Source organism: Centrocercus urophasianus, unplaced genomic scaffold (genome assembly GCF_019232065.1).
Source record: "Centrocercus urophasianus isolate 14NV4802_14NV808 unplaced genomic scaffold, USGS_Curo_1.0 seq_29, whole genome shotgun sequence".
Taxonomy (NCBI): Eukaryota; Metazoa; Chordata; class Aves; order Galliformes; family Phasianidae; genus Centrocercus; species Centrocercus urophasianus.
Genome location: NW_024884855.1, coordinates 3,569,224 through 3,582,127, shown reverse-complemented (window position 1 = coordinate 3,582,127; position 12,904 = coordinate 3,569,224). Strand labels below are relative to the sequence as shown.

The following is a 12,904-nucleotide window of genomic DNA, read 5'->3' as shown; positions in this document are numbered from 1 at the left end:
CTTTGTGTCATTTAAACACAGTTCTTGTTTTAATCAATTGCACTTGTTTAAAGCATGGGCTTTCTGGAGGGAGGGGAAGGTCGTTATTTCTAGGGACTGTTTGTATTTTTAGAGAAACTTCTATTTCAGGGTTGACCTTTGCTGCAAGGCTGCATTTTTGTGAAATAGTTTCTAGTGATTACTGAAGTTCTGTACTGAGAAGAGCCCTTCCCTGGTGAAGTCTCACACACAGACTTTCCTGAAAAGAAGGCAAGAAGTACAGGCCAGCTTGCTTGGAAGCATCTGCAGATGCTGCCTTAGCTGGTAGTGGAGCAGTGTCCTGTGCTGCAGTGCTCTGAATGCTGCATTCAAGGAGGCAGAAAGCAAACTTGGTCTGCTTGTTTTTGGGTGCATAAACTAAGCCCTGAAGTACTGTGCTGTGAACAGGGAAGTGTTTTCCAGCTGTTTGGAGATACATGTGATATAAGACAGAGTTAAATTGGTAAGTTAAGAATTGTCTTTGTCTGCAAGGAAGCTTGAAAGTGTGGCACTCCTTTGCCCATAGAAGTGCAGCTGCCTAGGTTCTGTCAACAAGCAGTGAGTAGCTGAGCTGGGTGGGAAGCGAGCGATGAGTAGGTGAGAAACTGCTGGTTTGGTTGCACTTGCAGTGGGAGAACAGGAGAAAGTAAACCCCAGCAATGGGAAAGGTCAAGGAATCTGGCAGCACAGAGCATTGTGACAGTTGTTACAGCTGTGGAGGAGAGATCAAGCAGTGGTTGGCTAGCTTCTGTTGTAGTAGTTACTTGTAAGAGCTGATTAGGAAAGCTTATGTCTGTCCTGCCCTACGCAGATATGGCCAACTTTGTTGCCAGAGTCAAAATCAGCAGCAGGATAGTTGCTTAAAAAGAAAACTGCTTTCCAGGGGCAAAGAAGGAAATTTGTCAAAGCTCCCATGCAGTTGTAGACAAAAATTCTAGTTTGTTGTGTGGAGTGTATAATCGTTCCTCTGTTGCATGTTGTAATTAAAATAATTTGGTTTCTTAAATAAGGTAATAACCAAGACTTGCCTGGCCCAGTTCCTGCCTTGTCCCTGCACCCCAGTGCTCTCGAGTTCAGTATCACAGCACATGATGTGTCCAGGGCTGCATGCCCTGTGCTGCTTGGGCCTCCCAGTGCCCAGGAGCAAACCTGGCTGTGCTATGCAGGACTTCAGACGAAGCTATGGAGGGAGAAAAATGAAAAAGGCAGGAGAGTGTGTTGGGCACCCTCTGTTACATCTTCCTTGTCAGATGAGTTCTGTATCCCTATACACAAGGTGAGGTGTATTGCAGGAACAAGAGCTCAGACTTGTGCCTTCCTGAAGCTGCCACAGCTTCCGGCACACTGCTAGAGCTCTGTACAGCAGCAGTGGAGCAGATTGTGGTATAGAAAGAGCTGAGGATGTGGAAAGAAGGCAAAACTAGTTTCAGTGTGTCAAAATAAGCAGTGTTAAAGACTGTCTCATTTAACTTTTTTTTAGATGACTAAAAATCTGTTAACTTTTGCATACAAGAATGTAGGACCCTCTTTAATAATTCTTCAGCTGTCTGATAGAAGATTAAAAGGAGGTTGATTTGTTCTGAAAAGACACTTTTGCAAACAGAAAACAGTAACTAGGCAGTGACTTAGTATTGAGTCAGTTGGACAGATTGTGAGAATCCTTAAATCATTAAGAAGAAATTGTCCAAAAGGAGTTTGTTCCAGTGCTCTGTCTTCCTAAATGCTATTGCAGTGTTTTTCAAAACAAAAAAAAAAAATGGAATTTTGGTTGTGTGGGAGGTTAATGACACTGTGGATTTTGTTTTGTTTGGCTGCTTCCAGCACCTCACTACATCAGACGCACTGATGTTGGCGGGGATTGTTTCGGAGGACAGCACATGAGATTTTTGAAATGCTCTCTGCATGTACATCTGTATTTTACAGATACAAGTTGGCGATCGGAGGCAACCTTTCAGTTCACAGTCGAACGCTTCAACAGATTGAGTGAGTCAGTTCTCAGCCCTCCCTGCTTTGTACGGAATTTGCCATGGAAGATCATGGTCATGCCACGACTCTACCCGGACAGACCTCACCAAAAAAGTGTAGGATTCTTCCTCCAGTGCAATGCAGAATCCGATTCCACGTAAGACCCCTTTAAGTATTATTGGAGTCTTCGTTTGATACTATTTGAACTGTACTGTAAAAAGTGTAGGCATCTGAAAACACCTACTTCATCCAACTTTCTTTGAGAGGAAAGAATTCTTGCAGGGTGTTGAGTCCTCTTTTCATCCTGACCCTTCAAAACCTAAAGCACAGGACTAATCCTCTCTTTCAGCAAGATTGTGGTAGGAATTTAGGTATGTTCCAGTTTGAGTACTGAAAGGAAGTCTTTGACAGTTCTTTTAGCATGTGAGAAGTTCTGGGTTCATTTCAAGCAGAGGAGCTGCTGGAGCTTTAAAGCCCTGCTATGCCATAGGTCCTACCTTGTGAGGAGCAGGAGTGGGTCATTCTCTGCAGCTGAGGCAGGGAATTGTGTTGGCATAGTCCTTGAACTGAGTTCATTGCTCAGCAGCCATAAAAAGGACTTGGACGTGTTCTCAGATTCCTGTATGCAGAACAAATTTGACCACATTTGACCCTTAGTAAATAGTACAATAAATTAAAGAGAATCTCTGCATTTTATCCAGTTGAAGAGCAGGTGCCTCACAGGTATCACTTCCAATATGATAACTTCATTCTTGCATCAAATCTTATACTGTTTTCACTCTAACAGTTGCTCTTTCCTGTCATTTTTGTAACCTAAAATGTGAATGCTCAGCGCAAAGATAAGGAAGAAAGATGTGTCACCAGTTCCTGTGAGAAGTGGTTCACACATAGTAGTCATAGAAAAAGTATAATCTTCAGAAGTATTGAACTAGATGCTAAGAAAGCAGGAATGCTTCTGTATGAGGCATTGACAGGGTTGTGTCTGAACTGATGTTCATTCTGATTTACACCAGTGTCATAGATTTGAGCAGGGTCATAAATGCTGCTGAGAAAATCTGGGGAATTGGGAAATTTATCTGGTGGGTGGGAAGGCAGAAGCACCTCCTCCTTTCCTTTGTTAAAGACTGAGTTATCCCAGTCTGGAGACACCAAGAGCCCTTTCAGCTGACATGTATGTTGGCACCAAAGTGGATTAGCAGTAGAACTTTAAACCGCTGTTACCTGTGGTTCACTAACAGTCCTGCCTTAATACCACTGCCCAAGGAGAACCACTGTTCCAGCTGAATTCAGATTCATAACGTGGCTTCAGAAGGCCTCAGTCATTCATACTCTCAAATGATTAATCAAACCTTAACATCAAACAAGAGAAAACAAAAGAAAAATCTGTGTATAAAAGCAAGGTAGCAAAAAACCCTATCAAGGGTGTTTTTAGTGACTGTAAAAAGCTGCTGTTTGAATGCTTTCACGTGTGTATGGGAACTGCTGAGTCACAGCCTGAGCCTCTGATTGATCACCTGAGGCGAGCACTGAGTCAGCCCTGGGAGCACAGGTGAAGGCAATTCACCTGCACTGCCAGAAGGGGTGCAGCCTGGCTGCCCCTCTGCTGGACCCATTTGAGAGCTGAGTGCCAGTGGGAAAGGATCTCTTCTGGAGATCCCTCCTCTGGAGTTTTGCAGTAAGTCCAGGATGTGGGTAAGCATTCTGTCTATTCTCTTTTTGTTATTATGATCTGCTTTGCCAAACTCTCTTGTTTATTCCATAGTTACAACATCTTTATATTCACTGATTATACAGCGTGCTTCTTCTGTGTTTGTAGGTCATGGTCTTGTCATGCACAAGCAGTTCTCAAGATAATAAACTACAAAGATGATGAAAAATCATTCAGTCGTCGTATTAGTCACTTATTCTTTCATAAGGAAAATGACTGGGGCTTTTCCAACTTTATGGCCTGGAGTGTAAGTAATTGGACTTCTATTAATCTGCTACTGGACAGGAAAAGTTTTGTACTTATCCTTCTGGAGCCTGAAATACCTGTGGAAATGTATTTTAAGCTGCTTTTCTTGTCATTGCTGAAGATTATTTTCAATTTCCTGTGAATTCTTGTCCTTATTGCAGATTGATTTTATTTTGACTTAAATATTCCGCTTGATCAAGTGGAGCCTATTGATTAACCCACAAAAAGGATCCAAGGGATGGAGCACCTTTCCTACAGGGACAGGCTGAGAGTGCTGTTGCTGTTCAGCTTGGGGAAGGATCCAGGGAGACCTGAGGGCAGCCTATCAGTGTCAAAAGTGGGGCTGTGAGAAAGAAGGCTCTTTAGCAGGGTCTGTTGTGTTAGGACAAGGGGAAATGGTTTCAAAGTAAAAGAGGCGAGATTTTGGCTGGACACAAGGAAGAAGGTTTTGTTACAATCAGAGTGGTGAAGCACTGGAACAAGTTGCCTAGAAAGGTGATGGATGCACATTGAAAGTCAGGATAGACCTGGCTCTGAGTTGCCTGATTGAATTGCAGGTATCCCTATTCATTGCAGGGGGGTTGGACTAAAGGACCTTTAGAGGTCCCTTCCAATTCAGACATTTATGAGTATCTGAATGACTGTCACTTGGTGAAAACAAAAGAAAACAAGTAATGTCATTCGGGAGCAACACAGGCTTTCTTGCAGGTCCATATGTTCTTCTTGTACATGTACATACACTTCAGTGGACAAAAATACTGCAAAAGCTTACCTTGAGACAGCTTTTTAAGCATTTTCAAGTCAGTCCTCTAATCTTTCATCTGGTTGGAGCAGTGTTCATTGGAAGCTCAGCATTTGATGACTTACTCTTTAATATCTACAGGAAATTGAAATAGTTCTGCAGAAGCTTAAAAAGCAGGAGTAGGTTTCCTGTATTGAGACATTAAAAAATGATCCAACTGCATTAAACTGAAAAACAGCTTTTCTGCTGGCCTTCACTCCCCCCCCTCAACTTCCCCAGTTCCCACTTTGGTTTATTATTTCAGATAGGTCAGGTTTGGAAATTAAGTGATATCTAACTGGTTGCTTCACTGCAATGTCGTAAGGTACAGAAGTTTTGCAGTTTTCATGTTCCTGTGTCATTTGTCTTCTACAGGAAGTTACTGATCCTGAAAAGGGCTTTATAGAAGAAGACAAAGTTACTTTTGAAGTCTATGTTCAAGCAGATGCTCCCCATGGAGTGGCGTAAGTACCTTTGCTCCAAAGTAATTCTTGATTCTACTGTTTTTACGTGACTTCAAATTGTTCAGGTATTTTGTTAATAATAGTTGCAGCTCATTAGATGTTCTCATTTAGTCACCTTTAATTGATGAATTTTCCCAGTGAATACTTTCTGTTAATCATACAGAGATTTGTCTCAATTTGTTAAATTTCAGTGTGCATTATTCATCACAATGTTTGTGAAACTCTTACTTCTGTACAATTGGTTTGTGATTTAATAGCTCTGCAAATCCAGCCTCAGTGTTTCTGATCCTGCAAGTGAAACTCTTATCAGATGTAATCAGGTGACTCTGCTGTCCAGCTTGTCTGGGTTTACAGCTGTTTAAAACTTCCTTGTCTGAGTCACTCTGCCTCGTGTCACTTCTAAAGAAATTGGTTCTGCTGAAATGTAGACTTGTCTTTAAATGTACAGCTCTGGGTTCCAGCACACTTTCATAATAAATAACTTGTCTGCCATATGGAACATATTATAAAAGAAAATTTACAGACTTGCAGAGCATGTAATTCCAAAGCTTGTTGCTGGTAGTGCTGGTGTTTTTAGTCTGTTATTTCAGTATTAAGTAATAGAGAAAAGTATCTCTTTTAAAAATAAAGTACCAGTATACAGCACTGGTACCTTAGAGCAGATAGTATTTATTACACTTCTGTCTTGATTTCAACCTTAATTGATTGATTTTTAACCTTTTCTAGGTGGGATTCAAAGAAGCACACAGGATATGTTGGCTTAAAGAACCAGGGAGCAACTTGTTACATGAACAGTTTGTTACAGACTTTATTTTTCACAAATCAACTACGAAAGGTAATCAGTATGTGGGGAAAAGGAAATGAGATTGTTGTATATGGAAATGCTTCAAAACAGACCTGTCTGTCCCTTTTGCTTCCTTCATCCTCTTACAGAAGTTGTAATTTACGTGGTCTGCACATCATACTTCAGGAAAAAGGAAGGAAGCTTCCTTTTCTAGTTTGAGTGTAGGCTTTTGGTTTTGTGAAAATAGACAGGAAACCTGGTGAAAAATCTGTGTTAAGGGATGTTTTTTAGCAACGCTAAGCATGAAATGTCTATTAATTGTAGTGAGAAAGGAAAAAAGGACTGATTCAACTTCTTACAGATCTGAAGGTATTTTCCTTAAATTAAAATGGAAGAATCAGTAGTGACTTCTCAACCCACCACATAATTAAAAAATAAGTATGACCGTTTCAATTTGTTATGTGGCTGAATTACCTGACGTTGTGGCTTGTGTATTTGTGGTAATGAAAACATCGTAACTTCAGTATTTGAACAACTTTTATATTTGCTTTGTTCGTATGTTTTTTTATTTACTACAGATGGTTCTTTTGTAGTGGAAAGAACAGAATTTTGACTTGTGGGCTTAATATCTCAGTGAAAAACAGGACGAAAGATAGTAGGTCACGTGTAAACTTGAAATAGTGCAGTAGCCTTACTGGTTAAAAACATAAGCCATGTCTTTGTATTGGAGTGTGGCTAGCTGGAGAATGGGAAAATATGTATATGGGAAGTTATAAGTACACCATTTATTTTGTTGGCATCTCCTGTTGATCCTGCCTACTTCATTCATTTACTTTTATTGGTGATTTGCATTCCTTAATTTACGAAAGTTTTCCGCTTCAAGGATTTTTGAAGACTCTTTTGTCATTCTTAATTCTTGATCTGTTCCTTTTGCTTTTTGTGGTGTACAGCTTCTCCCTGAGTGTTTAATGTCCGTGTTGTTGCCATCTGTGGTTATTGTAACTCTTAGTGATGGTTAAGTATTCTGACTTCTGCTTTCTCTTGAGTGTACAAGGTTGTTCCATTACTCTTTCTTTTCTCCAAAACTTTCCTTTTATTATATCATTTTTCACTGTGTTATCATTATTATTTGTATCACAGTGACCTGCAAGTGTTCCTGTTGAGATTTTTCTTTTGCAGTGTTCTGTTTACTCTGAAGTGTTGCAAAAAATAGCATGTTGAGCTCCAGTAGCCTGTAACTGAGATCTTACCAGTGCCACACAAGAAAAAAATACTTGATTTGCTTTGCATGGTGCCTCTGTTCCTTTTTAGCAAGAGGTGTAGCTTTCACATTCAGTTTATCATTTGTTTTAATGCCTGATTTTTGCTCAGCGCTGATAATGTTTGTGACTTTTATGTTTTTGGACAACTTCACATTGCTCTTGAAAGAAAGATGTGTTTCTGTAATAGCTACATCTAATCCAATTGAGTAGTTCCTTTCAAGAATGTCTGGTAGTCAGTAAATCAATATGTACCATGACGTAATCTTCTGTGAAGAAGAAATTCTTTTTGTGATACAGATTTGTTTCAACTGAACTAATCTTTTCAGGCATTCTCCTGCACTCCTTCCTCAGAGCCCAGATACATACCAGCACTTAGGGATCGTTAATATCTGGGTAGTGACCAAAGGAGAAAGCTTAATTTGCTAGCCAGGAACTGCAGCTTCCTTTTGGAAATGGTACTGGATTCTCTGCTCATTCTCCAGGTTTTCAGAGCACCTGTAAATAGAATAGTCACTGGAGGTTTTTTTGTAGACAGTTTTAGTACTCACTTGTTGTTGTTAGAGATGGGAAGAGTCAGTAAGCTGACTGGTCTGAAGTGACATCTCTACAACATGTTCATTTTCACTTGGAACCTATTTGTTCCTTTTAAAACAATTATCACTAATTCCATTACTTCTGTTAGTCCTCTCTACTTAGGAGAAATAAAAATTGTTTTGCTGCTATTTGGAGCTTTGTTAACAGAGGAGTTGCTGTCAGGGATAGAGCTGGGGAAGCACACCCAATAGCAAGGGGAAGCCCATACCTGCAGGAAGTCAGACCTCTGAAGCGTGGGAGAGGATTAATGCAGAGATCTTTTCTGTGCTTTGTTTCCAAACAGCAGGCAGAGGATTCTCAGGTACCTGAAATGAAACATCTTTTCATTAGCAATTTGGTGGCTTTAGTGCTAGGGAATAAAGCAAAGGAAGTTGCTCTGCAGAGCATGTTTGTGACTGGCAAATGAATGCCACTGGCAAGGGACAGAGGTGGCTTCCCAGGTGGGGAGTCCAGGGCTGCTCTCAGAGCATGCCTGTTACTTCCCATGCCCGTCCTGGTGCCTGCAGTCTGTCTCTGCTTCATCCAGGAAGTTCGTTGCTGGTTCTCTTGAACAGTCCCCTATGTTTTGTGAGCACGTTGCACAATGTCTGTAGCTATGCTAAAGTCATGTGTTGATGCAGTGCGTTCCTTCCTGATCTGCCTCTCCTTAATTTAGCCAGTATGTTTTGCCTTACCCTTAAATTTAATGCACAGTCTTCTCTTCTTAAGTAACTGTCTTGACTCTGAGCAGTGTCTTCAACCTTACCTGTCTCATTCTTTTGCACGTAACTATTCAGAGTCTTTCTCATATGTGTCTGGTGCTTCTAGCCATTGTCTGTTCGTGTCCCTGTCATTCTTACGTGTTTGTTTCCTGGAGGAGCTTCTCAGGTACTAAAGATCCTGCTTTTTTCAAATGACCAAAATGCCCAATTCCTTCATCCTTGAAAACGAGTTTACAAAGTCTGGGAGGGCAGAGCATGAAAAGAGAGGTTTGTGAAGGATTGTGTTTGAGGGGTGATTTGTGTTTGTTTTAGGATGGAGAAACACTTTGCATTTTGGGAAACTGTTTAAGTTGTACTCACCTACAGAACCAAGGAAAGGCTGTATGTTATAAGTTGGAACTTTATTCATTGGGACTTTAGAAAAAATGGGTGCTTTTATTCAACAGCATCTGGAGTGCAGTCATTAAAAACAAATTTTGAGCAATTATTTGATTATTATTTGAGAGATGCAGGAACGGATTTAGTCATAAGAATGACATGAGGAAATCAAATAACTAAATGCAAAAGACCTGATTTTTGTTTAGTTGCCATGATATTCTGAGCTCCTATTCATTCGTTTTAAAAGGAGACAGCTATATTGAGAAGCACTAGGATGAATTTTAGCCTGCTGTAGTATCACTTGGGTTTGTCATGAAGGATTTTTAGCATTTGATTGTTGATTATTCATAAGTAAATACCTTTGGAAAATGTATCTGCACAGGCTGTATTGGAATTTGTTTCTTTATGTGATTTTTTTCATATCCAATTCACTTAAGCTTAACCAACTTGCTCGATTTTTGATTTTCGGGGAGCATTTACAAGATACTGAGAAACAGGGAGCAGAGGCTGATTGGATTCAGAAGACTTGAAACATGGTTGTTCAAATACTGCCCATTCCCATACTTGCCACTGAAGACCAGTTCATAAAAGAGCTCATAAACCAGGGTTAGGGGGAGGTTAATTCTGCAAGATGCTGACTCATCTTGATGTTAGTGTTTTCAAGCAAAAAATAACTCTTGCAAAATCAAAGGGGTAATTTTAGCTATTGATGTTTAAATTGGAGTTTGCCCAAATCAGTCTAGTTAACTGTAACTCTGCATGAGGGTAATGAAAATAGAGAAGCAGCTGAAAGTGTGTGTGTGTATATATATACATATGTGTGTGTGTGTATATATACACACACACACATATGTATATATAGTTCTAATGGAGTTGTTTTGAAATTGTATGATCTGACCTGAGGGAAGAAATGGTCACAGCAGAGTGGTCAAACCGTGCAGCACGTGTGCAGAGAGGTGTTGGAGCAGTGCTGCAGGAGGGCTCACTGGGCTCACGCTGGGCAGTGGGCTGCTTGGAGCTGGGTCTGTGAGCAGGGCACAGCACACACAGCCCCCCCGGCTGCCCTGGTGGAAGCTCTGCAGCCCTGCTTGGCCCCTTGGAACACCTGCTGATGCAGCTGCGTCACGATGAATTGATCCTAGCTGAGTGAAGCTGCGCCAGGTTGCTGGGTGGTTTCCCTGCTGGGCTGCTGAGAGGCTGTGAAGGATGATGGAGGTTCGGCAGATAAAACTTGTTCCTGAAGAATAAGGATGTGTTTTTTGTTTGTTTTTAAATATCGGTTGGTGAAAGTGGTTTAAGCAAGCTCTGAGATCTGCAAATGCAGAGCAAAGGAAGATGATTAAAATTGGGTGGCAATTGTTCCCTTTAACAGGATGTTTTCTCCTGTAATACTTAATAGCAGTGTCTCCTTTTTTCACTTATTATCCCCTTTCAAAGTTGTCTCTATTTTCTTTTTATGTTCAGAATTTTTGAGTGAGCATTTCTCTGTAAATAGCTTTTCTGTAGATGTACTGACCTAAGGTTTCATGAACAACCCCATTTTCCTACCTGTTTGAGCTCTCCTTATGCCTGCGGGTCTATTTGTGTTTCTGTTTTCTGTGTGGTATAATTAGTGAATTGATTTGATGAAGCTGTTTACTCTGTTTGCCAGGCAGTGATGCTATTCAGTAGGAATGAATGTATCAGAATCTCAGGGCTGCCTTCAGCATCCTCATGCTCCAGCTGTACCCTCTGGTTTCGCTCTCCTGATGCCCTTTATGCTTTCATGTCGTGTGGTTTTTCCCCACAGTGGAGGTGATGGTAGTCACACAGAGGCACGCTAAAGCACAAAGCAATTTATTTTCAAAATCCTGTAGCACTATCCAGTATATCAGATTCTACTGTAATGATTGTATGGACATAGGCATGATAAATTGTTGATGTGCATTGAAAGCCTGAGTGTATTTACTTTCCTAGGGTAGAATAAGAGAACCATTTAGATAACATTACCACAAACAGAATCGGTTGTTCAGATCTGTGTAACCACTGTGCTCTAAGATGATTTTAGACAGTTAATGTTTTTACATTATAGTAAAAAGATCTTTTTTCTCATTCTTTTGGAGTGATGATTGAATGAGTTGTATGAAGTTAAGTCACTGGAGAGGAAAGTGTGCATTAAATGATTAGAGGAATGAACTTTTTCCTTTGATACTAATTGAACTAAATACCTTTTCAGGCTGTGTACATGATGCCCACTGAAGGAGATGATTCATCCAAAAGTGTTCCTTTAGCATTGCAAAGAGTGTTCTATGAGCTGCAACATAGTGACAAACCAGTTGGAACTAAAAAATTAACAAAATCTTTTGGGTAAGTTTTGGAATTTTCAGCTATTATAGGTTTCATAGAGTATTTCTTTGAAAAGGTTTCGTTTAAATCATACCTTTTTGAGGTGCAGAGGAGTGTTAATACGGCATGTTAATTGCTAGTTTTTCATAGGTAGCTTGGAAAGGATTTTGTTAGTGATCAGAACCAACGGCAGCTGGTCCAGAAGTCAGGTTTTGGAATGCAGAGTCATCAAACACTCTAGCAGTGGGGTTAGGATTTGCCGTACCTGAAAGTTGTGCGACACGTTTGTCTAAGTAAAATTCAGAACCACACTGCAGTTCGTGTATTGTTCATCTCTCTCTTGTTTCTGTATTAAATGTAGGGAAATAGTAATGTGCATCTCCAGATTGTTAGGTTGGCACTGCTGCCTGTCACAGCACTTTCTTAGGACTTACAAACATCTTATATTTTCGCTCATCCTCATTTTGGAAACATTTATCCTGTATTCTGTTTTGTGATTTAATGCTTAAAGAGTATCTGTTGCATGGAGGAAAGCTGTCAGTCAGTACACATACACAGACACAATCTTTCTTTGCATTTTCTTTAGACTAGCACACTCTTCTCTTCTGTAAAACATCTGCTAAAAGCTTGGCTTTTATTTTCACTTCCCTCCAGTACCCACTTCATTGCCTGGCTTCTCTTTATGTGATACTCCTGTGAGACAGTGTTACAAAACATACTTTTGTATCTGGAACACACAGACAAATGGAAAATGGTTGTGCAGTATAGCTGTGCTGAGGATGGTTTTATTGTTGGTTGGTTGCTTGGCTTTTACAGTGGCTTGATAGCTCAGCTGACCCCGTAAACAGAGAATTTTTTAATTGAAAATTGTTCTAAAATGTTATTTGCATTACTTCATTACATGTGTGTTTGTAAGCTCATCATTTGTAATAGTATTGAAAGGATTATTGAAAAATGGGTTAGAAAATAAATGGTCTTCTCTGCAGAGCTGTCCTGGTGTTCAGCATAACAATCCCATTTGTGAGCTCTCTGATTCTGTTAAAGCTGTAGAAGTGCTCTGCCCTGATAAGATTCTCTGAGCCCTTACATCTGTCCTTCTTTTCTCTGCACTTTTTGGGGTAAATTTAAAATGAAGTTGGTAACCTCAGTGCTCTGTCTGATGGCATCTTCTGCCTACTGGTACGTTTAGTTTATCAGCACTCCTATCCTGTTACACTAAAGGGATTTGCTGATATTGTAAATACTTCACCTTGAGTTAGTATCTTAACTGTGTCATCTTCAGTAGCATGAAGAGATCTTTCCTGAGGATGTTGCACGAGCTGAATTTTGTAGCTGAGGGCAACCTTTGGAAAATGTGCTCCTGCCTGCTTTGGTTATTGGGAAGGATTTTTTGAATGTGGTTGAAGATATATATATCTTATAATATATAATATATATATATATTATATATATATATATTTTTTTCCCCTTTAAATTAAAGGGAAGTTTCTAACGTGGTGATACCTGCTGTGTGGAGTTTTTTGCTGGGCCCTATGACAGTCTGAGGAACATAAATAAGCTTGGCTTCTTAGAAGAAACTGATGCTGTTGTCAGAAAGTCCTCTTTTGAAATCCCAGTATTAGGATATAACCTTTTCTTTGATTTTTTTTTTTTTTTTTTTTTTTTTTTTTTTTTTTTT

General features: G+C 40.0%; 1 protein-coding gene across 2 annotated transcripts in view; it reads left to right on the top strand.

The window, feature by feature from the left end:
- The window catches only part of USP7 (ubiquitin specific peptidase 7), a 62,892-nt gene that overhangs the window by 26,225 nt on the left and 23,763 nt on the right, over positions 1–12,904 (top strand). For both annotated transcript variants that reach the window (XM_042827587.1, XM_042827588.1), the window contains exons 3-7: positions 1,942–2,140; positions 3,800–3,938; positions 5,094–5,182; positions 5,909–6,017; positions 11,117–11,247. In XM_042827587.1, coding sequence (XP_042683521.1) covers positions 1,942–2,140; positions 3,800–3,938; positions 5,094–5,182; positions 5,909–6,017; positions 11,117–11,247 — 667 coding nt within the window. The remainder of the gene's footprint in view (positions 1–1,941; positions 2,141–3,799; positions 3,939–5,093; positions 5,183–5,908; positions 6,018–11,116; positions 11,248–12,904) is intronic.